General features: G+C 40.1%; 1 protein-coding gene across 8 annotated transcripts in view; it reads right to left on the bottom strand.

Annotated features, from left to right (window-relative positions):
- The window catches only part of SULF1 (sulfatase 1), a 124,863-nt gene that overhangs the window by 49,036 nt on the left and 51,005 nt on the right, over positions 1–24,822 (bottom strand). For 6 of the 8 annotated variants that reach the window (XM_069779491.1, XM_069779496.1, XM_069779492.1 and 3 more), the window contains 3 exons: positions 16,104–16,163; positions 15,547–15,781; positions 9,641–9,880 (listed from right to left, as the gene is read on the bottom strand). In XM_069779491.1, coding sequence (XP_069635592.1) covers positions 9,641–9,880; positions 15,547–15,718 — 412 coding nt within the window. In that variant the 5' untranslated portion in view covers positions 15,719–15,781; positions 16,104–16,163. Of the gene's footprint in view, positions 1–9,640; positions 9,881–15,546; positions 15,782–16,094; positions 16,164–24,822 lie in introns of all 8 variants that reach the window. The other 2 variants (XM_069779494.1, XM_069779495.1) reach the window with 2 other exon arrangements.

Raw genomic sequence — 24,822 nt, 5'->3', positions numbered from 1 at the left:
TTCAAGCTGTGAAATGGAAGTTATGGCAATTTATCATGTTGGATGGTTTGATAGCCCCACCTATAATTAAGATTGACTAATACTGAGACCTGAACTCTGCTATTTGCAGTCTTGCCAAACTTCAATCATTAGTGATGATAATTTCCATGCTATCTGACTCAGGCTGCATTTTGCTCCATGGAACATTTTAGCCAAACAGTTCAGTAATTTCCAAGAAAAAGGCTAGGGAAAAATAAATGTGTTTGCCCATTTAAAAATAATTGGCAAGCTTTTCTCTAAGAAGTTCTAGTGTCTGTAGGTTTTGATGCAGTGCCTTTGCAAATAACAGAGGTGGCTATGAAAATCTGTCTCAAAATGGCCAAGCTCTGAAAAACTGTAACACACACATGATCAGGAAAGACTGACTACAGCTTCTCAGTTTAATGTCACCATGGGGTGTTCCTTTATGGATGTAAGAAAGTCCCCATGGTTTCAGTTTTGGCACTAAAACAAAGAACAGTCAGCTTCTTTCTCTCCTTTCTCTTTTGATATTCAGGCATTACCTGAGAGAAAGCCACCAGCATAAAATGCAGAGATGAAATGACCTCGGGCATAAGGATGAGAAAAGATAAACTGAATTTAGAAAAGGAAAGGGAGGCTTGGAGCTGGTGGGGGCCAATTCATCTTGGAATTTCCTTGCTATAGATTACTTAATTTTCTAACTTTAATAATGTTTTGTTAGCTCCCCTTTGGCCCCCTGAACCCCATATTTTGGTGCATGTTATGAGACTTCAGATTGACAGTCTGAACCATTCACCTTTGTGTTGGCAATGATTTAGTATTTTATCATAAAAATAATCTCAGAGCTGTCAAGTTTTAAGCAGCTCCTTGAGTGACAGTTTGCAGAAATAGATGTTTCCCCCTGTTGTGGAATAAAGCTGTTCCCATGTCAAATGTATAGTAAAGCCCTGAATACTAGTAGAAGCAGCAGTAGCCATGATAATGGATCACATTTGCCAAATTGCTTTAACCAAGAGCAGTTTGTTGGTCAAAAGCTCAGGAAGATATGAGTAATTAGACAGATGAAGGGAAAAGCCAGGCTTTTACTGAAACACAAGAGTTCAGTCCCTTCACCGTGGGGTTTTCTGAGTACCACTGAATATAGGATAGGGCAAGTGAGTCAGAGCTGGAGCCCAGCGCCAGCAGTTAGTGTCTGGCTCTTCACGCTCTAAATGAAGACAAGTGCCAGAGCGAAAGGACAGCACAGTAGTGTCCATGGGACCAAATAATAATCAGCAAGTAATCACGACGGGTGTCCTAGTTGGTTTTTGTTAACCAGAGGATTGTAAACAATTAAAGCACTATGGAATATGTCACAGAACTGCCCAGGAGCTGACACAGTGATGTGCAAATGTCCTTGCTGGGTCTTCACATAGTTGGCTTGTAGAGTCAGCCCACATCCTTAACTTAGCTGTAGCCCAACGCTTGCTGAATTGCCAAGTCTGAGTACTGACTGGGAATGCTCAGCTTTAGAAGCCACTTGTACTCAGCAGTTACAGGGTTTAGGAAGCCATTTCTGCTTGTAGTTAATAAAACAGAGATTATGACTGAATGGGTAAAAGCCTCATTAAAAAGTAATGCCATTTCAAGGGACATCTTTTCATTATTGCATGTAATGGCCCCCACAGGGATAACAGGAAAGATAAATGACGATTTTGGCATTTTAATAAGACAGTTTTTATCTGCATTTTGGCAGTTTTGCTAACTGTTCCCAGGACACATTGTTATTTTTTAATCATATGTAGAGTAGCTTAGTATATCAGAATAATTGTATTCTGTATGAGTATGTTCAATTAAGTTTATGCAAACAACAACACAGGGCATGGTGAACAGTTATACAGACATCTATGTGTCTCAGGAGTGGCTGCAGAATACACGTTTGGTACCTAACATGAATAGATGCCATAATATAGGGTTTTGTTTTCCCTTTAGCAATTAGCTAATGATTTCTGTACTGGACTGAGAGATCCAGGGGGTTGCAATGGGTGCAAGACAAGGAGAATTTCACCCGGCGGATTTCTGGAGTTTGAAGTCAGGATATTTATAGCTGAATGTGATTCAAATTCTCATAATTCCCAGTACTTTTTCCCCCAGTATTTTCTACAAGCATTTATGACTAACATTTACAGTATTACACAATAAAATTAGTCCCCTGCCTCTTGTCAGCATTAGTGGATTAGCGTACAGGTGAACTGGCCTACATCTACTGGCGAGACATCTCTGCATTTTCACGGATCAAAGGACATACATTATGTTCTACGCCCTTGTTATTTGTTGAGGCTTATGGGAATGTTTCCGATTTAAAACAAACCCAAACCTTTAAAAAGGTATGCTGCAGTAAGGTTTAGTCACCGTGACCCAGACAAGAGCTTTGAGTAGACAGCCCACTTCCTTTAACAAAGTCAGGAAACCATTTACAGGAGTTGTGAAGCACTGTTTATATGACATTTCAGGGCTGACACACAGTGATTCTGTGCTTCTGGGGACAGAGCCCAACAAAACTGCAGCTTCTGGATTATTCCAGTAAATTCCTCCTTGCTTTCTTCCCATTATGCAAGTGATAGATTCAAACCCAAGAAGCTTGATTTTTCCCCTCTGTTGAAAAATTACAGCGGATTAGTGTATCACGTCATTAAAGTGCAGAAAGCCAGCTCAGTATGCCAGCACTACCTAGGAAATGAAATAAGCACTGTCCCAAAAATGCGGTGAGGAAACTGAGGCACCAAGAGGTTAACCTTCAGCTAGACCTAAGTCACGCAGGAAGCCTGTGGCATTGCCAAGAATATTATTCAGATTTCGCAGTTCCCAGTCTTGTAACATAACCGCAGCAGAAAACCTCAGGTTTTCTAGTTTTTCTCCAGCTTTTTGTGTCTTTCCCAGCTGCTGCCAGGTTTACCATTGTAACTAAAAAGAGCATTAAATATTTTATAACTCAGCAGTTGCAAAAGGCATTAGCCTATAACTTGATATAGCAATCATTAGCCTGGGTGATGTCTTTAACAAAGCCTGTATTATAGGCCAAGCTGGTAGCACTTTCCAGTATTGATGTTGTCTGACACTTCTCATTATAAGACCCTGTTTTCAGTTGCTTATAACTTTCTTATACTTGAACTGAAATTTTCCACACTGGATGTCTGCCTCAGGCTGAATTTTCTGAAACTTCTTAGCCCAAACAGTAGCCATCTTTGAGAACCGCAGTAATGGAAAAGGAATTACATCCAACATCTGAAAAAAATTATGCAAGCTTTCATTGATAGCACGCCCATGCTCTGCACTGAGAGCACAAACTCTGTCAAAGACATGATGGACTCTCTGTCAAGGAGGCATCTTTTATCATCCTGGTCAATATCTGTCCAAAGTTTGCTCAGTTTTGAAAAAAATCCTGCAGTTTGCACGTGCTGGAGATCTGGGCACCTCAGGACTTTATTCTGTGTCCACCTGTGAGTGGTGTCAGTAGGTGGGAGAAAGTTGATTGAAATGCAGAGGGCAGGAGGTGACCAGATAAGGACAAGCAGTTTGGGGAATGGCAGGAGATCCAGCAAAGGAGCTGGGGGCGGGGGGGGTGGGGAGGTAGGGGGGAAGCAGTGGGGGCTTGGGGGCCCAGGACTGGCAAAGTAAACCAAGAAACTGGTCAGTGAGTGCAGAAAGGAGAAAGAAGCTGACTGACAAGGGAAGGGGGGTGGGAGAAGCAGATTTGCTGATCAGGCTGGGAAAGGAGATCGCTAACGGTAAGCAGTGGGAACAGGACATGTCTGTCAAGGACTGACTGGATCCAGGAGGTTGGGAACAACTTGAGGACAGACGGGCTGGGGGACAAGGCTCAGGGCAGAGGCCGAGGTGAGGTCTTACAGGGACAGAAAACTGGGATGAGAAAAACTGGAGTGGAGACTTCTTTGCCTAACAGGGTAGGATGAAGGGAGCCAGAAGCACCTTTGGACAGTGGGGAGGACACAACAATGCCTGAAAGGACTCCTGAGTCTCACTGCCACCCTCCTTTCAGCAGGCATCTGAAAACCTATAGCTGGCAGCCCCAGGCCCCATATGTGTGATAAAACCCCACTCTGCTTAGTAACTCAGTAAGAAAGCAGTAGACTTCTGCAGAGGGGATCTGAGACCCCCATCCTTGCTGATGTGGATGCCAGCATCATGCCACTTGATAGAACTGGTTTATGTTTTTAAGTTGAGGAAATTTCATCCTCCAGAAAGTGGTATGTTATTATGTAGTTAAAGACTATCATTTGGCCACACGAACAAGAGAGATGAAGTAGTTGCACAGACAATGTTCTATCCAGATTTTCCTAAATGAAGCACTTGAATGTGTAAATTTGCTAAAAATCTTTCAGTGTACAGTTTTCTGTGCAATATTTAATAGCATAGAATTCTGTTTTAAGCATAAGTAGGCAAACATGCTGTGGTTTGATGAGGTCCTGGACAGAAACCAAAAGATGTTTCACTTCACATGATACCATAGAACTAGAAAATCCTGCATGTTATCCTTTTCAGACTTTTCCCTCTTCTACATTTCTCTTTTTGTGGACTATTGAATATATTCAGCGCATTTGAGTTTTATTTGTACATTTCTTAGTTTGACTGAAAGTGCAATTTTATTCTGAAAATGAGGCATATTTTCAATTATTTAAAATACTTACAAGTTAAATTGTGTTTGATGCTCCCCTGCCTCTTTTATACCAATTAAGAAAGAACCTGAATGCTTGGAGTTCTCTCTCTCTCTTTTTTTTTTTCACTTTAGAAATATTTGGAAAACTAGGACTGATTCCCTGCTCACTCATTCCCACCCCTGTAACATATTCTGTCACCCTCTCCGTTTTGAAAGAGTGCATGAGGCAGGATACAAATTAGGTCACTGAAACGATGCAGATTAAAAATAGCGTGTGCTGGCAGTGAATTGTACTGTAAGGCTGTGAACAGGAAACACACTGGCTTTGCCTCCAGAGGAAACGTATTGTCTGCCTGCACCTTCAGGAGGCATAGCTTTTGCTCCCTTTAGGAAAGATTAACTTGTCCCTGTGTGTCAGAAGGGAATTTTGCCGAGTTTAAATACTCCTTAGCTTTCATTTTTTTGTCACCTCAGCATTTTATTAGTTCTTTGGTCACTACACTAAGAAATATACCTGTAAGTGACAGGTGCCAACTGACATGCATCAGAAGCTGATATGAACTGTTGAACATATTAACTAGATGTCAAGCAAGTGACCATTTCTGTTCATCACTACACAGAAGTCTGTGACTAATGTCAAAACATGCCAGATAGTGACATCTCGATGTCCAGTCACTTCTTGAATTTTGAGTTTTACAAATGCAAGCATTTAGAAATTAATGTTCAAGTTGCTTAACTTTGCTATGTTACCATTTTTGTCCCACGAAAGGCTGAGAATGCCATCAGTACACTTGCATGCATGAATCCTGAACGTTATTCTGATTGGTTGATACTCCTGAGCAAGAAATAAAATATTGGGCAATACATCTTCCCAAAGACAATTCTTAAAAATGTAAGCAAGTAATTGCCTAATTTGGTGATCTCTGTTCTTTCAGGTGGGATTCCATAAGGGGAAAGCCTGGTCCTGCGTTTGGCATGATGCTGTGAGGCTGTCAGCAGTTGCTGAGCAAGGGCAGACCCCTGTTCCCTCCTGCACGGTTACGCTGGTTGTGAAGGGCTAAGAGGAGCAAGGATTAGAAGGTAGTGATTCGACAAAGTAACACTAAACAGAGAGGGCTCTGAATGCATACGCATGTTAAGTCAGGGTGAGAATTTTAAACTTAACATTTCTCTTCATATTTGCAAAAGGATGAAACTTCAGCTGGTAAAAATGTAAAATCCTGCAGTATACAAAGTGTGACACACTATTTAACGATAAAATGATTGTTACATTTATGTCTCCTGGATATTGGCTGTGCTGCTGTCATGGCTCTGTCTTCTAAAATACTGAGAAAATGCTCAGCTACTGCTCGGTTATTAAGACGTAGCACAATCCTTCTTTCCTCCTGGAGGAAGGCAAGGTTGAGGTAGTGCACTCCTGGAGTTTTCCTTTGTGTTTGTGTAGGTGAATGGCAGCGTGAACTGACAACACCGAAGGGCACATCTGAGAGGCAAGACTATGTGTTGTAGGGCTGGGCCAGAGCAACAGAAGGTAAAGAGAGTAACAGACTTCAACAGTACCCCAGGGAGGACTGAAAGAAGAGCAAATAACCAGCCAATACTTTACAAAGCACAAAGCAAAATCTCGAACTCCTGCATCTAATAATCTTATGAATAAAATTTCTGAATCTAAATAGCTGAAGGGACGTCTACTGACATTAAAAACTACAAGATAAAAGAAAACTTCTCGAGTTTTTCTCACAATTTCCACAAAATTTGAAAGTGATTACAGAGTCACCCTTTTTCCTCCCCAGTATGAGCAGCTGGAGCCTATGTAATTAAAACAAAAGTCTCATCTCTCTGAAGCTCTCCAGAGTTGCTTTGTTTTCTCTTTCTACCTATTCACTGTGCTTTCCCTGCTATTTCCTACAAATTCTAGCTTAATATTACCAAGTTAGTGGACTTTCAACGATCAGGAAGCTGTGCAGTTGACTCATTGCTGCATTAGCATACAGCTTGTGAGTAAGGGAAACCGTAAACATTGAAACATCTTTAATTGTTTTGGGATTTTTTAAAAATTATAATTAGAAGCAAAAGTGATTTTGGTTTGGCAGTGTTGTTTCTGAATATTTTCTGCCCTGCCAGCACCCAGCGATTTTCCTGCCTATGATTTAGCACTGTCATATAATATTCAAAAAGGGGTGTTTCCATGAAATGCAACATCTCCATGAGGTCACATCTGAGTAGAACGGGAGTAGAAGAGTCAAATAGAAAAAGGAAAGAAAACCCCATTCTGTTCTTTGCCAGGTTTTCCCAGTGGGCTCTAATTATGACCACAGTTTACTAGAGCACATTTCAGACCTCTCTTTAAATGGCCTACTGTGCTTGCATGGAGTTCTCGTGGCTTCAGCAGGACTCTTCTCATAAGAAATCTGCCCACATGTGACCAATTGCAGTATAGAGGGTTTAGTTAAGGCTGCAGCAGGTTTAGACAGGAGATGCTTTATAGATGTCGGAAACTATTTGGAGTGAACAGAAGTAAGGACATTGTACAAACATTCTCTCACCTCTTTATTTCCACTGACTTACATAATAATTTGATCCTGTGCAAAAAGTGAGAGCTAAATCTTCATAATTTCAAACAGACAACCAGGTTGGAGGTATTGTACTTTGTCTCATCTGGACTGGAGCTCTCTGGACCAGGGCCTTATCAGGACTGTCACCAAACTGTGTGAGTCACTCACTTCTTTTTCTCCACTTCAGTTTCCCATTGAGGAGGATATTGATTTCCTCTCAAAACACATAGAAATGCACAGGGTAAATACCCACAGCATCTGCAATATCAGCGCAGAGTCACGACTAGTCTATGTGGCATGTAGCCACTCTCTCTCTCCAGTTCCCTCTTTTTCACTCCCAATTATCCTTGACTCCCAGGTATTCTTGAGTCATTACAATTTTACTAAACTTTCTAGCTGTGAAGTGTAGATTATTAGTTGGTTAGTGGACTTTTGATAACTTTTTAATGAGGCAACACTATCCTTAAAAAATGTATTATAAGATCTGCTGTTAATTAAGCTGCCACTTCCAAAAATAATTGTGGGTAATTAGAAGGGAGGCTTATCTTACAAGGAGTAAGTGGATAAATTCTTTGGGACAGACATATTGTTATAGGGTTGGACAATGTACCCTGGTCAGCATCGGAGTTTCATACAAGTATTTTCATTTGTTTCCATTTCCTTTCTCTCCTTCCTGCCCCTTGTTAAACTCACTTACCCTGATGGTTTTAGGACTGATGTTCTCCCTGCCTGCCTTTGGAAAGGGATTTTTTTTCCTTTTCCTTTTCTTTTGACCCCTTTTTCTTTCCATTTAATAGGGCCAAGTCTGCATTTAGTAGACTTCTCCACATGCCTTCATAATACAAGGCAGTGCAGAAGACATACCCAAAGCAGAGTGTTTACGCCCAGAAGGGCAGGGAGGGCTCGTGATAGAGCTATCTAGTTTACACATGAGGCATTTAGTTGTGCAAGTATTAGATTACAAATCAATAAGATGATACTAAATTTTTTAAGAACAGGAAAGCCAAGTACCACATGAGGCAGCCATAGATCAAGCAGAAAGGATTTCTGAGACATAAGCCATGAGACAAAGCTTATATTTTAGGGTGAATTCAGCACCTTTTCTAGCAGTGACTGTCAGTTCTCTCCCCTGTTTTTCTCCTCCAAAGCCTTGATGCTGACCCTTACTCAGATTTAGCAGCGCTGTACTCAGATGGTAACTTCACTGAAACCAGCTTAATAGAGACTGAAGTACTATTCAGCACATGTGTCAGAGCCAACATCAGGTCCAAAGAAGTTAAATATTTGTCTGAGTTTGCTTTTTGAACAGGATGCAGAAGCTCTCCAGAACTACAGATACAGAGAAACAGAAGAAAAAAGAGAGAGCTGTCTGTGTAGTGAAGATGGCAAACAGGCAGATAAATTTAAGGCATTGGATATAGCAGCATTAAGAGAATTAGGAAAAGCAGACAGCATGGAGACATTTGCTTGCTATATGTTTTGAAAGCAATCTGTTCTTGTGCCTAAGCTGCTGATAGAGACAAATTTCTTTGCTGCCAATTACATTGTAAGGAACGCAGTTGGCACCGAGATCTGTGCCTCATTGGTCCTGTAAAGGGGAGTCTTTGTAGGTGAGTGACGCTTTTGGACAAATTGCACCCTCATGACCTCGCACAACTCCTGTACCTTGCGAAGGGGAAGTCAGCCTGGAGCCTAACGTGTCTACAGATTGAATCTTAGGGGATAGGTGATGCAGAAATGAATCAGGTTTTACATCAAGCTGAAGCGCAGGCGAGAGGAATAAGAAGAGTTCTTTGTAGACAGGAAAGGGATCTCCTGACTGCGGAAAACCACCAGGAATTTACAAGAAAACTATCAAATCTTATTGGTGCACAGCAGAACAATCCTTCTTAAAGGCATGTTTCTATTCCATTTCAGAAAATGCAAATGAAATATTGCCCCATGGCAAAGTTTAAATTATACCATTCACCTTGTTTCACTCCCATGACAGGCACTTCACTCCTGTGAGGTCTTTGGCACCAGACCCCAGCCTGGCCCTGACATCTTCTTCCATAACTGTTAGCAGCTGTCCACAAGCAGGCCATAATACTGACCATAATCACGGCTGGAACTGCCAGTTCAGTCCCACAATGCCACTAAAATGCACCTCTTTCACACTAGGTGTAACTGCCCAACAGTTTATTTCCCACATCCAAATGTGAAAATATGCTGCTCCATTATGAGTGAGTTTCTTTATATGCCGTTAGCTGCAGATCTGGACCAGCAGTCAGTACTACCCTCCCTCTCCATAACACTAAACCTAACGTCTCCTCTGTAATTCCAATTTGGGACAATAGTTGCTTCATTTTAGGCAGTGATTCGAGACCCATTGCTGAAATATCTGTCATTTTCACTTCAAACAAAGAACTGCTGTTGATTTGTCTCTTACCTGTTCTATACCCAGTGTTATTGAGATACACAGCGAAGGTACGTGGCTCATGAGTAGCCTGCCATGAGGGAGAAGAACAGTTTTCGTTGTTGGTGTATATGTTGTGGTTGTGCACATACTTCCCAGTCAGCATGGAGGAACGCGATGGGCAGCACATTGGGGTGGTTACAAATGCATTGATAAAAGAAGCCCCTCCATTCTCCATAATCCTTCTGGTTTTATTCATCACTTGTAAGGACCCTGCAATAAGAGGTACTGATCATCACTGTGCAGCAAAAATAGTTAGAATATATTGGCTGCTACTATGCCATTAAAAGTAAAGTATCAGTGATTAGCTTGCCTTTGGACATCAGTCTGTACTACTCCATAGTTCAGGTAATTTTAGGAGAAAAGATAAGGTTTTTATTGTATCACCAAACATATTATTCAGGATTCCAGAAATACATTTTTCTCAGGCTTCAAAACAAAATTAAAATACAGACTAATGTAGAAATACAATGTTAAAGCTTTAGAGCTGTGTAAAATTTATAGATCAATAGTTCTTCAAACACTGCTGTAGGAAAACAGTATGTTACACAGAAGACATAATTGGTAAATGTGCCAGTAAAATATGTAAAATTCTGAGATTACCAATAATCTGTTACAATTCTTTCCATTTTATCAGATAATCAGAGAGACAGAATGAGAGACAGGAAGAAGGTAAGGGAGGGAGGGAGAGATAGAGGAGAATAGAGAGGCAATTAAGTAACAATTTTTCTAGAGGAAAGTTTCTCTGGACACAGGATCAGCATGTCTGGCTCCCATATTGAAGCACTATGCTCAAAATCAGCTTTTGGGGATGAATCTGCATGCAAAAAATACTGGCAAAATTCAGCACCTTTCTCAAGAAACTGTATTGATCCGGTTTAAAGAACAAAGACATTTTTTGCATCCTTCAAAACATCTTCATGAACAACAAGGTGAGACAGGCAGGCCTTGCAGATTTCAGACTGCAGAAAGACTGAGCAGCTCCTGATAGGGCCTGTCAGTATTTGCTGACAGCTGTCAAACTTTGCTCTTTCTGTTATCCAACAGAGCAGGGATTGAAGGGTGAGGGTGAACCGTGGATATGGCACTATGCGTCCAGGAAGCAAGTTTGTGAATTGTAATACACAATTTTGGTGGCAAAGAAGAGGTTTCTGGAATTCTACTTTGTTTTTTTCCCTTTGTTTTTACAATTAATTCCACACAGTTGACAGCAATGGGCTTAAATTTAAATTCATAGATTCCACTGATGCAATAAGAGTTTTTCTTGGTGGTTTTGTTTGGGTCACTTGAAAACCAAATTAAAAAAAATAGTTTTTTTAAACATGAAAGACATGTCTGTAAAACCACAAAACTGCCAAGGAGGCTCAACTTTAGGTGTAAGCAGTAAAATCTTACAATTTATTTTACTCGTTAAAATTAAGCATGCTCTGTTTTGTTTTGGGGCTAAAGAGTCAGTGCTGACTATGAAATTTTTTGCATCAAAATTGTTTGATTAAAAAAAGGAAGAGGCATTTAGCTCTTCAGCATCTCCTGGGGCAGTGTCAATGTCTGTGTCTTCAATGATACTTTTAATACCCTGCATATAAGTCTCCATCATTTTGGACCCTTCCTCTTTCACAGCCTCTCTTTTCTAAATGCAGAACATCTGCATTTGTGCTTTCCTGAACTCAATACAGAAAAAACACATGAGTTTAGAGATACAGAGAAGTAGGAGAGTAACTGAGAGGTCCGTGAACACAAAAGGTCTCCATTTATATGAGTGGGAGCATTTCACTGAGTTGTTAAGTAAAAGTCAAATGAGAGATCATCCTCACTCTACACGTCTTTATTTCGGACCCCAGGCTGGCTTTTTCTTTTTAGTTCTTGTTTTGTTTTGTTTTGTTTTTGCCATAGCTCTCCTGGTTTTGAAATGTCACAGTTTAATGCTGAGAGCTCAGCTGTAAGGTGCTTTGAGGTCCTCAGATGGAAAGTGCACTGTTCAGGTACACTAATGCATGGTAACAGCAGCAGAGCTGATGTGCACTTTCATGCCTCTATGCATTATAAATGAGTAGCTGTTAGAGCGCTTCCTCATTCCTCTGCTTGGTCAGCCCTCTGCTCTTGCAAACCTGCTGTTTATGAGTAAGTTTTTCCTCCAGGTATGCACTTACTGACACTGATAATAGATTTAGCCCCTCTGGAAATTCTGGAATAGGCACTTCAAAGCAGGTGAGACTTCCGCATTTGGAAAACAAAACATAAGTAGGAGATAAAACTTGCTGATATAAATTATAATTCTTTGCTCTCTGTAGCTCTCCTCACAGCTTGTGCTCTTTACCATCTGGCCCACAGTCTTCAGGGCACACATACTCAGGCACTGTTTGACAGCAGGACACTCGCGCTCTACATGACCGATTGGGGAGAACCTGAGGGGAACCAGATAACTGGGAACAACCACTTTGCACAAGAAGTTAGCAAGTTTTGTCGTGCAAGAAATTCAGTGTCACTTCTCAGTCTGTTCTCATGTATCAAGAAATATGTTTGGTAAACAAGGTTTCATAACAAGTCTTAAAGTTGCTATGGACTTTCATCCAGGTGTATCACAGGTGGGCATCTCTACAAAGGAACAGCTAGAGCGACCTTGTCTTTATATGGGTTGTACACAAAGCCCCAGGAAGGGGATGGACTTTGTCAGATCTCAGCACATATCCCCATTTTTTCAGCTTATGTTTTTCAGTACTTTAGTTCTAGTGAAGATGGAAAGCAACCCAGGCAAATTATGCCTGATGTGATACATCCAGGTGATGCGATCTCTTCACCCAGTGCTGTACTCAGTGGATGGTTTATATGGATTTCACTGGGTTGTGCATTAGGCTGTAAACAAGGGTACAGAAAAAAGTGATTGTCTCAAACTGAATTTTCCCTCTTTTTTTTTTCTTCCCACTTCTCTGACATCTCAAAGGCCTCTGGGTTAGAAACACTGGACCTACCAATGTACTCATTAGTTTTGACTCCTTTCTGGCATTATGCAAGGTATTATTTACAGTGAGGATTATAAGGTATTATTTACAGTGAGGATTACAAGAGTGATTGGGGGGGCCATGGTTTGAGGTACTGATGTGTGCAAGTGATAGAGAATCTGAAGGACAGGGGAAGAGACTAAAGAGCGAGCAAAAAGTTGGAAATACCTGTACACATGCCTGATCAGAGTACAGACCTGACCCCAGTGGGAACTGGGGCCACTGCCCTGAAGAGCAGCAGTATGTTGTCTCCAGGGGGGCAGTAGTTCTGGGCAGTTCTGGGTTCTGGTGCTTTGTCTTGAGCAAGATGCCCATTTGCCTCAGTGTTGGGCAGTTATTTTTCTACCCTCAAGATCCTGGTGGGGGAAAGAAAGTGCACAGAAGCACAATTTAACCAGTCATTTCCCAGCTTCTGGGCCCAAGTGTTTGCTGAGTTTCTTCAAGTACCATGGGCCAGGCTGCTTCACACCGCTTAAGTTGCCATCCACCAGCTGACCTGTAATATCCTTCCTCTGTGACACATTCCTCCCAGCATAGATAGGAACTGACTGGAGTTGTGGAGCAATTTGTGGGTTTTATCTGATAAGCTGAATGAGACAGCAGCCTTGCTGAACTTTTTGCATTCAGAATGCAAAACTCAGGGGGATGGTGCAGATCGATAGGAAGATGCACATACTCCTATGCTTTGAGCACTAACTAAATGCAAGCTCCCTGCATCTTGCAAATTTTACTTTGGATAACTCCCTTGTATATCATTTGCACTCCGGCAGCTGAATATTTTGGTTCAATGCGCATACATGCTCTGGAGACAAATCCTCCCTGATTGAAGTCTATAACGTACCCTATATGCTTTTATGTTAAATCATTCATTTAGAACAGCTTTTAGAAATGTTCATGCTGGGAATATGATAGCAAATAATCCATATTGAGAGACCTCCAGTCTTGTGATTTTTTGGATACCACTGCCTAAGTTTTATTCTGTTTGTGGCAGAAAGTGTTACTTCCCATTGACCTTTGGGAAACTTAAGATTTTGCTCAGGAATCACTGAAGGGTGAGGGGATAATTCACACATGGAAAACAGTATGGCTTTACTTTTCAAATAAGCAGAATGATTTATTAGCAGAAGTGTGAATAATGCAGTACAGTAAGTCTTGGGGCTGAATCCTGTTTCCTGTGAAATGATCTATGAAAAGGCAAAACCTGTGTCTTTATTCAAGGCAGTGGGAATGCATACACATCCAGGCTATTGCTCAGCTGCCTGCTAATAGGAGCCAGAGTGCCCTGTGAACATCCAGAGCAGCTTTCAAAGAGAGGAGCTCCACAATATGAACAAAGTGGCTTGCCACGTCCTTCCTCCTCTTTCACCACTTGCATAGCCTCTCGCAAGACTGAAGACAGCAAGAAGGTAACATTGTTCAGAGACATGTGTCTGCTGACCTACCTTCCCCAGTGCCCTGGAGAAAGTAGGCTCTTTTGGACCACAAAAAGGAAGACATGACTTGACCCTTTTAATGAAATTTTCAGAACGGCTCTATCAAGAAGAAATGCATTCCTATTGTAATAGCTGTATTTTAGGCCAAAAATGGAGCTGGGAACAGCCATTCATTATGCAGCATGGCTAAACAGAGCAGACATTTGAAAGAGTGAGAAATAAAAAAGATAAGATATGCTCAGATCTAAAGGCCTGGTCTTGGAGCTATGCTGCATAAAAGCATTAACTCTCAGTCACAAAATGTAGTTTATTAATTATGTTCTCACAGCCCTGAAGGACTGTGTAAATTATTATTGCATCATGACAAAAATGAAAATGCTAGCAACTAAAGAATTGCTTTTAGATCTAGACCACTTTTTGTCTACAACTTTCTGGCTGAAAGTATGTGATTTTAGAACAAATGAACTATTTTGTTATAAGTTTTCTGGAATGAAGCATTTTGATTTTTCAATGTCATATGGCACTTTGTTTAGAAATTCACTATACTTTTATTAAAAACATGTCTTTCATTAAAAAACACTAAGAAAGATTTCATTTCAAATTGATTTGCCAATTTTTCACCTTTTTGATCTTGCCTCCCACCCCCAAAACTAAAATATTTGCTTGGGGGTAACCTAAAATGATCCTCTTTCTCTCCTTCATTTTTCACTTTGGGCAGTGAACCAAAAAATCAGTTATATGCATAACTACTATTAATATCTTTCTAACTTACTTAATGGAAAACATTCAAAGGCCTCCTGGAACATCATCCAAGTGTTTTAACTTTTTCCACCCTAAGAAAAATATGTGAAAATCACTTCTGGCTGGTATGTCCAGGTTGTGCTCAGATATTTAGTATACTTGTGAAAGCAAAACTATCCTATTTTTATACATATAGCATAGTTTTAAAGCAGATGGATTTTAAACACTTTAATAATTCACAGAAATATTAAGCTTATGTCCTGAAACCAGACCAGTTTGTATGTGTGCATAAACATGTCAGATGACATATATGCATGTGACAAGACACTCACCTATACAGCATTGAGGGAAAGGTTAGCCTCATAAGGCTCAAATTTTTAAATGTTACAGAAAGTCACAAAGTGAAAAAGGGCTTCTGATGCAAATTTTTTACCTGTATGTCCTTGCATGTATTATTAAATCCTTCTATGCTGGTGATTAAAGCCTTCCATGGCAGATTTTGATAAGCATAGGTTTCCTAAAGTCTGTAATTAAATGTGATGAATGCTATTAAATAATATTTGTTAACTCATTTTCCAAACTTGTCCCACATTCTGATATTGTTCCAGGACCAGTACCTTCCCTGAATTTAAAGTACTTTCTGCTTGGCAGAAATTACTGAAAGACATGTGAGGAAATGAAGTAGCAAATAACAATTATTTCTCACCTAGCTCCACATCTTGATCATCTGTGAGTACAAGGATGATATTTGGTCTGATATTTTTTCGCTCCTGCTGCACACGTCCTCTGAACCTCGGGGACTTGACGGTGGAACAGTGACTTGTTAGCAGTTCAGTACTGAGCACTGCCAAGATGAGTGCAAACCAAGAAGACCTCATAGTAGTTCCAGTATTTCAATTAAAAGACCGATCCAGAAGTGCCTGAGCTCTAGTTTTCAAGACCTGTAGGGAGGAAAAGAAATTCTGTTCAAGCAATAAATAAACTTCCAGTCACACAGTGAAAGGATAACACTTAGGGAAGTCAAGCCTGACACATACCATTTAACATGATTATAAGCCATATTGTTGAATAAGAGCTTTATTCTGTCATTTTCTAAAAATAAGCTCGGTCATTCTGCAGCTACACTTTCTCAAATAATTTTTGCTTGAAGTCATGCCACTGCCTGCATTTTGTAAAGGCATGACTTCTGGTATACTCCTCACAGTGCTCCTTCTCCTACACCCCACGCTTCTTTTTATGTAGCTTGTTCCTTACATTCAGTACCTGGGCACAGTAAAAAATTGCCGGGATGCAGACGTGTTCAGAACATCTGTAGGAGGAGCCCTGTAAGAAGGAGAAAGCAGAAGGCTTGTCAGTCAAAGACCTCAGTACTGTGGCTGTGCTTCAAAGTCTCCAGAACTGTTCGTTACAGCTTCGTTCTCTGTCCTGAAAGAAAAGAGTAAAAAAATTTGCATTCCCCCCAGCTCCCCTACTTAATTTAATACCATACCTACGCAGCAGTTAAATGGCACCTTGGCTGCTAGAGATAAAGGACCTATATCTCACATCATCAAACGCAGGTGCTTTTCCAATATTTATAGTCAGTCTGAGATTCTGAGAATAAGGGTTAATTCCAGCGTATGGCACCTGGCATGCGATAAAGCTATTTTAGGTTAACTCACCTGCATGAGCAACTAAACCCTTACAAAACAGAGGGGAGAGCATGGCTGTCATTTGCAGTCTGCATTGGATCACTACGTGAAAAGTCATCTTCCCACTGACAAGAAAGCTCATATTAAGTGACAGTCCAGATGATCTTACCCAGCATTGTGAAAGAGCGTAACTGTCCCTCAATCAATCAATGACGGACCTGAGTGCCTCATCCATAATGCACAGTACCTCTGGCACAGCCTTGTCCTTGATACTCCGCTTCCAGACTCGGCTCAGTACGTTATCAGAACCCCCTCTCCGTGCCTGTCACTCAAACAGCCTTGCTTTTGTAAGACCTGATGCAAGCACAGAGGCTTGGCTTTGCTGCAGCAGATTTAAACCTGTGACTGAAAATGACTGATTGGCCCAGGGAGGAATGGGTAGCCACTTACACTTTAACATTTTTGGCATTACTGACTGAAGCTCTGCAAACCCGTCCTGTTACACAAGGGAAGGGAGGGGATATCTGGGGGCAAAAAGGAAAGGGGTGGGAAAGAAACCACAGAGTCATGCCTGCTCCCTCCAGGGTATTGACCTGCCACATACTTTCCTTCTGTTTTTATTTTGGGACTATGGATAAAGCATGGTGACATTGGTCAATAAAAAATCCCCAGAAAACCACCCAAGCCCAAGAACATTCAAGAGGTCTGCCCGAGGGGAAGCCTGCATGGGAACTGGGGTGCACATTATATAATTAGACTGGAGCATAATTCATGAGGAGATCTGTGCTCCCACACCCTGAGACTTCATATTCAGACATGCAACATGAACTACAAACAGATTAATAAGCAGAAATATTTAATGAGAGCAACACAGAAGACAAAAAGGGCCCCATCACTCACCTAAAATTGCGCTAATAGGAAGGTGCTCTAAATTTCAGGGGAAGAAGCCACAGGAGAGGGAGGGGATGGGACTTGGTGCTGGACTGCTAGAAAAAGGATCGTGTTCTTGTTTTCACATACACCTTTTATTTTAAGCTTCGCAAGCTAAACAGTTTCATGCTCCTCACTCTGGCAGGCTGTAATTACACCAGAAGAGTGTGAATGTCTTTAAAAGGAAAACCCAAGTGTCTGTTGCAGAGAAATCTTGTCTTTCATTGTCTCTGCAGCAACAAACCGTCCAGCCTCCAACTGACATTAAAGCACCGCAAAGCCAATACAGGGGATCAGCATTTAATGTTAAACACCATTTCGGTGATTGCACAACATTCAGGTAAGTAGACTGGAAGTCTGTAATTAGTCTGGACTGACTTTTAAAAATAGTTCAATTTCCTTGTATTTGTTGTAAGTCACATAAAAGCTGACAAAAGCCCCAGAGATCAGGGTTACCGGAGAAGTCAGCCTTCTTCTGACAGACACCAGACACCACATGCTCTTGGTGCAAAAGCAGAAATACAATTTCTCTAAATGTCTGATCTTTAAATAGCAAAACTTTGACTCACCTCACAGAGCACAAAGGCTACATGAAGTGAGACTCAATGTTTAGTTTCTTACCTCAGTCGCACTGTACAGCAAACTTTTTCAGACAATGTTGACCCAGAAAGTGCAGTCATCCTGACTACACTGAGCAAACATTGGCACCAACATGTTTGAATAATCCCTCACAGTATGAAACTACAAGTTCCTGACAATTACACCTCAGTGTTAATAAAATTTACACTAATCCAAATGAACATTAACAAGTATTCTTCATTTCACCCTCTTTGGGCTACACTAGTTAGTTTTAAAAAATCCTTTTGCTTTAGCAAGTTAGGGCCACCTTGGGCAAGTCTTTTCTAGGAAAAAGGGCATGAAGGGTTTCTTTTCCAAATCTAATTTTTTCCCCTTGATGGATAAAGGAAAATATCAGGACTGATCTACACATATAAAATTAATTACCCAAGTTTCATTGAATGCTTCTTGCACAAGAGCACAGTAATGCCACCTTTTGTTGCTCATAACTATTTCAATTTTGCGTACAACATATCTTTATTAAAAGGTGATCTTTGACAACTTGTCCTTTTACAGCCTGTTTCCCACTCTCAGAAGGAAAAGAAGTAAAGAAAACTGTCAAAATACAGGCTTGATAGGGAAGACAAGGCTGCAAGGTTTGTGTTGGATACTGGCTGGTAGTCTACAAGTGCGCCTACAGACACTGTAATTTGTCTTGAGAAATAGACAAAAACAGGAGAAATTCTAAAAGGGATCTTTTCAAATTCACATGGGGAAGTAAACTTAAAATCTTGTGCAGTGTTCAGAAATTAAGACGGTAGTATAAAATGCTTTTCTCTGGCCAAGTAAACAAGTGCTGATCATAACTTCTGTATATGCTGTTCAGAAAATTTAAAGGATATTTTTCCTAGAGAACTTACCTATGACAACTGAAATGTAGTCAGTAAATAAATGAAACCAGAGAAATCCAAAGAAACTCTTTTTCCTCATCTGGATGTAATTTTTCCTTTCGGTGATTCTTTTTTTTTTTTTTCCACAGGAGCACAAATTCATAGTTTGTACTCACCTTTCATGGGATAAAATCTGAGAACTTGGATCTTTAGTTGCTTCTATGCTGCTAGTATTATAACAGGCAGTTCAAGGACTTGTTGGCCTGGAGAGTTAATTACCCATGAAACTTGAATTACATTGGCAGGGCACTGTGAAGAAGGGCTACAGTGCCACTTCGTGTGATGTGGCATAAAAACTAGGAAGACTGTATTTCTAGGTCTCTTAAGAGAATATCTTTCAGTGACTAGGAAGAAAAGCAAAAGATAGAATAGTATCCTTTGAAATTATTCGTAGATTTTATATTCATTTTGGCCAATAAGTGTTTAAGATTTTTCAGTGCATTGGCTGAAAGTGCTTAGTTTGGAACACAACAAAAGACACCCAGTTTTCCAAAAATAGCATTTTCCCTTTGAGAATCCACTTTGTTTTCATGTCCACATTTTTTACTATGTTTACTATGTTAAAGACCCATTTTCTGTTTGGCCAATAAAAATCTGTGCAGAATCATACACTTTGTTTATGAAACAGAGCACTGAGTATCCATAAGTATACTCCATTATAAGCTTTAAAGATGTGTGGACTTCTTCATATTTAATACTCTACAAATGTGGCTTAAACATATCCTTCTATAGGGAATCTGGCTTACATGAACAGGTTTCTTTCTTGTTTGTAAATCTGAAATCAAATGTGGGGATAATGAGTAAGGATACTGGACATATATATGTCTCCAATACCATGGGCTATGCATTGCCCCACATCAGTAATTCATGACCAAGTGATAACAAAGGGGAGACAACTTTGTCTTCTCTGCACCAAAGTGCTGGTGTTTTCTTTCTAGCCTGAGCAGCGAGGACAGCACATCATCCAAAGTCATAGGTTAAGGCCTGCTGTTCTAGTGGCCTTTCCTTAGAAACAAAAATGGATCAACTCTGGCCAATAAAAGAAACAGCGGTAATAGTAATAATACTAGTAATACTGTGGACTGTGATTGTGGAGCTTGAGAACCAGAATTCAGGTTTCTGTTCCCCTGATATTAGCAATAAATGTGTCCAGTGAATTAAGAATGTAAGGTACTGCAGGGATCCTAAATCAAGAATCTCCTAACGTGGTAGCAATTTTCTGGTTAAGTGTTTTGTTCCTCATTACTATCCAGTATCCTACTGATTATTTCTCTGTACTTAGATTTCCCTACCTCCAAAAATTGACATTAAGATATAGTCCACAAATGAACATTTTGCTACTTAGGACATTTTTGAGATTTGCTGACAAGTGCTAGGAACTTGCACAAAAATATGTCAAAAGCATGGAAAAGAAGCAGAAGGCCTTGTCATTGCAAGTGATATGTTGCCTCATTTCCTTTATGCAAAAGATCATCTTGGATAATTTCTTCTCACAGGTTTCTCTGATAAAGAAATGGATAAAACCTCTCAAACAAACAAAATCTCAGCTATCAATCACCACAAGAAAATGAGCTTTCTTTCCTCACCCCAAGCAGAAGAGCATTACCTTCTTATGTATTTTACCTATGACCTGCTGACTTGACAGTTTTAGCTTTGCTGAGTGTTTTTTCCAGGAACATGACCTGAGTGTTCTCTGTTTCCTTAAAATCAGACTCTCCATAAGAAAAGTAGAAAGGCAAAGGACAACAAGAAGAATTCTCTTCATTCATAAAAAGCAGAGTAGGGATTTGCTATTGACAGCATTTTGTAATTTCCAATATGACCTTGGAAGTTGGTCACTTTGGTGGGCACCTGGTCAGCGGCATTTCAAAAACCTGCCAGTCTGCCTGTAGTGCCAGAAATTGCTGTCATTGACATCACGTTAAATGGAGGTGGCTTCACTCACTAGTGCCCCTGCAAAGGTCAGATTCAGTGGTTTACGCCTACCATTTTCAGTTCTTTGCTTTAAAGTGAAACGTGTGCACCTAGCAAGGCTGCTGTACTAAAGAATATTTTGCATACATGGAAACTCCAAGGTGAAAGGGAGTGAAAGGGGTTTTCTCAGCAACACACTTACAGTCTCTGTGAATGTTTGATGTTTATGTCAAAGGGTGGATAGACCTCTTAAAGTGTCACATAGTCTATGCTATGAATCATAACAGGTGTGTGGTTAGACACGCAACAAAATTAGTAATTTCATGAGATTAGTAATTTCATGAAGATTGTGCAGACAGATTGAAATTACATAATAAAAGGTCAGGGAGGCGAGATGTTCATCTGTACCAAAGCAACCTAGCGGTTCAGAAGTCTTAAATCTCTCCTTAAATCATGTTGCCTTGACGACTAGAGGGTTGTAACACTCTACAACAACAACAGCAACAACTCTCAATTTCACTCATACAGTGAAGCACTTAAGTGGAAAAAGCAGTTGACAGATGACTGTTTTAAGTGTAGTAAAGGTAATGCTCTTCTTGCGTCTTACACTGCTATCTTGTATTTAAAAGACAAACACTGTGATCTCAGGGTACCAGGCATGACCGTGTAAATGTGCAGGTCAGTTTCCTGTGGGAATATCGAGCCTGCAGCCATGGGAAACACATTTACAGTACAGCAGAAGTCAGGAAAAAGCAAGACCTACCATCTCTTCTTAAAGGTTAATCCCCTAATCTTAGTTGTAAAGTATAGGATTTACAGTGAACACAAAGAATGTACTTCCTATCTGGGTCTAATCTCATCATTACCTATTGGATTTCCAACACACTTTACTAATCAATCAGTTATCTGTTCACCTTCTAAATGTAATCTCTGTATTATAATGATGTATCATCAGTGCCTCAGGCTAGATTAATTTAAAGTAACTATAATTTAAAGTAATTGCAGGCAGGGAGAATCATAACCTTATATTACGTTTTTACATTGTAATTTTGCAAACGGTTACGGACAGGAAAAGAAAAAGCCTGCAGTGACTTGAAAGTATAATGCACACTTGTTAACCCACTTTTATAACTTTGTACAGGTTAAGGGATATTCTTAGTAGGTAAAACTTTCCAACACTTCATATGTCAGAATAAAACAACAAACTCCAATAACATTTTAAAAATACATAACTGTAGAAGAAATGATCTGTCTCTGAGAAAAGGAAAATATGTCTTTTTTATTTTAATGCCATTAATATAGTTGAATAAAACATTAAAGAAAATTTAAAATAATATTTTCATATTAACTTCAAATCTGTGAAAGTTTTAAAAGAAAATTCACTCATATTTTTCAGTAAGAAGAGCGCCTGCTGCTAAGTTACAAACTTCTAATAATATACAGTTACTTAAATTTATTTCTCACCATCTGATTTACTTTGTTTTAGAATTTCATATTTCAACACAGCCAAGAAGTGCACTTGTCATACAAAAGAGCGTGGTATAATTGAGCCAGATGACGTGCCCCACAAGTAAAATCAGCCATTCATGAAAGCTGGTCACCAGAGGCCATTTCAAACAATGCACATTTCAAAGTAATCTAAAGTAATCCCTTTTCTCTGCTGATTTGGTTTCCAGGCAGTCTTAAGCACATGTGTGCAGCAAACAGGAGGCTTATTAAAACCTGATGTTATATTGGAAGTTATAATGCCATTGCCTTTTGATTGAATTCCATGTCTGTTAGTCTTCAAAGAGAAGGAAAAAAATCAATTAAATTTATATGCTTATTAAACATGAGTGTCATGATACGTGCAGTTTATTAGCACTTACTAAATAATTAAGACTGAGAAAGATAATTAGACGTGTACTAGGCTCCAAACAGGCTTCCGATATCAGATTTTTTTAATCTTTAAAGAAAGTGGCTTTCCAGCTACCAGATAATATAATTGCTAAAAGACTCCAAGTATTTTTCAAATATAAAGAGTAAACTCTGTGTATGAAGGAATTTCAGGCAATTTTAGAATTCCGTTTTAAACCCATATATCTTTGCTATATCCCTGCTCACTTCAGCAGTGTGGGGCATTATGAAAACATATCATACAACAACACACTGACAGTTCAGTGATCCAGTAAGTAGTCTTGAGTTGGGAGATCATATCACAGAGGTGAACAACGGTGACAGAGTTTGCACATTTCTTTAAGTTCCTATTTAAGTCCATCGGCTTTAGAAACTGCAAGGGCATAGCTTTTCACATCTCCTTTAGATAGAGAAGTCTTTCAATTTAAAAAGCTTCCTTCTAGATATGTTTACTTCCCCTCAAAGATCTGCAGCTCTCTTTGAAAGAGGGGTTTTTGGTTTTTGATTTGGGAAACAGTTTGTTTTCCTAAATAAATGGACATGATTAACTTGAATATGAATACAGCATCTTTAGCACAGAATATCTAAGGATCTACACATACAGGAGAAGACAGAGAACATGCCCATTTCCTCATGGTAATGTACACACCTCCATTATCACAGGGAGAGGTTAAGGTAGGTTGTACTGTCATGTGGGTGGGTGGGTGGTCTTGGGTGGAAGCTGAGCCTAATGCACGGCTGCTCTGGCCATTCTCCTTGCTGACTGCCCAGGGGAAGCGGCAGGACCACATGAGGATGAGAGAAGTCTATGTAAGGACTGAAGCATGAGGAATTGGCAGTATGAAGCTATATAAGTGTATGTATGTAAACAGATAGAGCACCTGTACTCCTGGGAGAGGATCTCAGATGTACATTTAGCTATAGCACGGAAGGATTGACTACTCAGAAACACCACGGCAATTTAGATAGGTGCCAGCCCCTGGCTAACCAGGAGAGTTGGGCAGTTCCTCTAAGTGCTTTTGAAAAACTTACTCTATTATACTACAGTGCAGAAAGCGAACTTCAGAAAGTGAACTTATTCATAGCATCAGTACTTTGTGTGCTTACACACCCAGTGAGTGTGCTTATGTGCACGTAGGTTCAATACAGACTGCATATGGTGTCTGTTGACTTTCTCTTTCGCTTCCAGGTCTGGAGATCAAGCCTAATAATTTTTTTTTTTTTTGAGTAGTCTCATTATATTCAAATGAGTTTTACTCTCAATACATTCAAACTGAATTTAATAGGACTACTAAAATAGATTAAATAGATCAGGTCCTGAGTACCATTTTTTAAGCAAGATCTTCCTTACTAGGTTGCTTCTCTTTGTCAAGCAGCTTTTCCAGTCCTGGCACAGTATAAATTTCACCTTCCCTGATATACATGTAAAAGCTCCTTGACAGACAAAGAAATGTGTTTTTAAATAAATTCCTCCCTGACAAACCTGTACCATAGGGAAACCAGCCTACTAATAATAGTAAACAGACAGTCAGACGAAACAAAACAATCTGTTACAAAAAACAGATGCTTCATATCCTTTTCCATAAAGACTAGCCATCAAGGAAGTTGCACTGACTTGAGGCACTGCCGAGAAGCACATCACCCCTACTATCTATCTTACTTTTAATTGCCTTTGTAATCAGGAGGTCCCTGGTGTTCCCCAAGCTGCATTACCTGGGGGGACACAAAGTACAGCCCCAGCCCAGGAACACAGAGGATTTGTGTCTGCTATCACAATAATCTTTCCAGTCCCCTCACCTCTTGTCACCTTGCTGGCCCACAGTCCCCATTCAAGCACACACCTGAGTACACTTAAGGGGAGAATTGCCGGGGTGACCTGTGGCTAACCCACCATGGGGAAACTCAGAAAGTCATCTCCACATGGCCATGTCCTACTAGGTGAAAAAAGTTTTGCACAGGAATGGCAGCAAATATGAGCAAGGAATAAAACTGACGGATTTTACTGCCAAATCGGGTGTCCAAGTCCTTACTTAGACCCTGATACATGTGTTCAGCTGTGCAAAATAAATATGTCTGCTGGATTGTACAGGATTGCTCAACTCC

This window comes from Haliaeetus albicilla, chromosome 3 (assembly GCF_947461875.1).
Source record: "Haliaeetus albicilla chromosome 3, bHalAlb1.1, whole genome shotgun sequence".
Lineage (NCBI taxonomy): Eukaryota > Metazoa > Chordata > Aves > Accipitriformes > Accipitridae > Haliaeetus > Haliaeetus albicilla.
The sequence above is the reverse complement of the archived record's forward strand: the minus strand, read 5'-3'. Positions and strand labels throughout refer to the sequence as shown.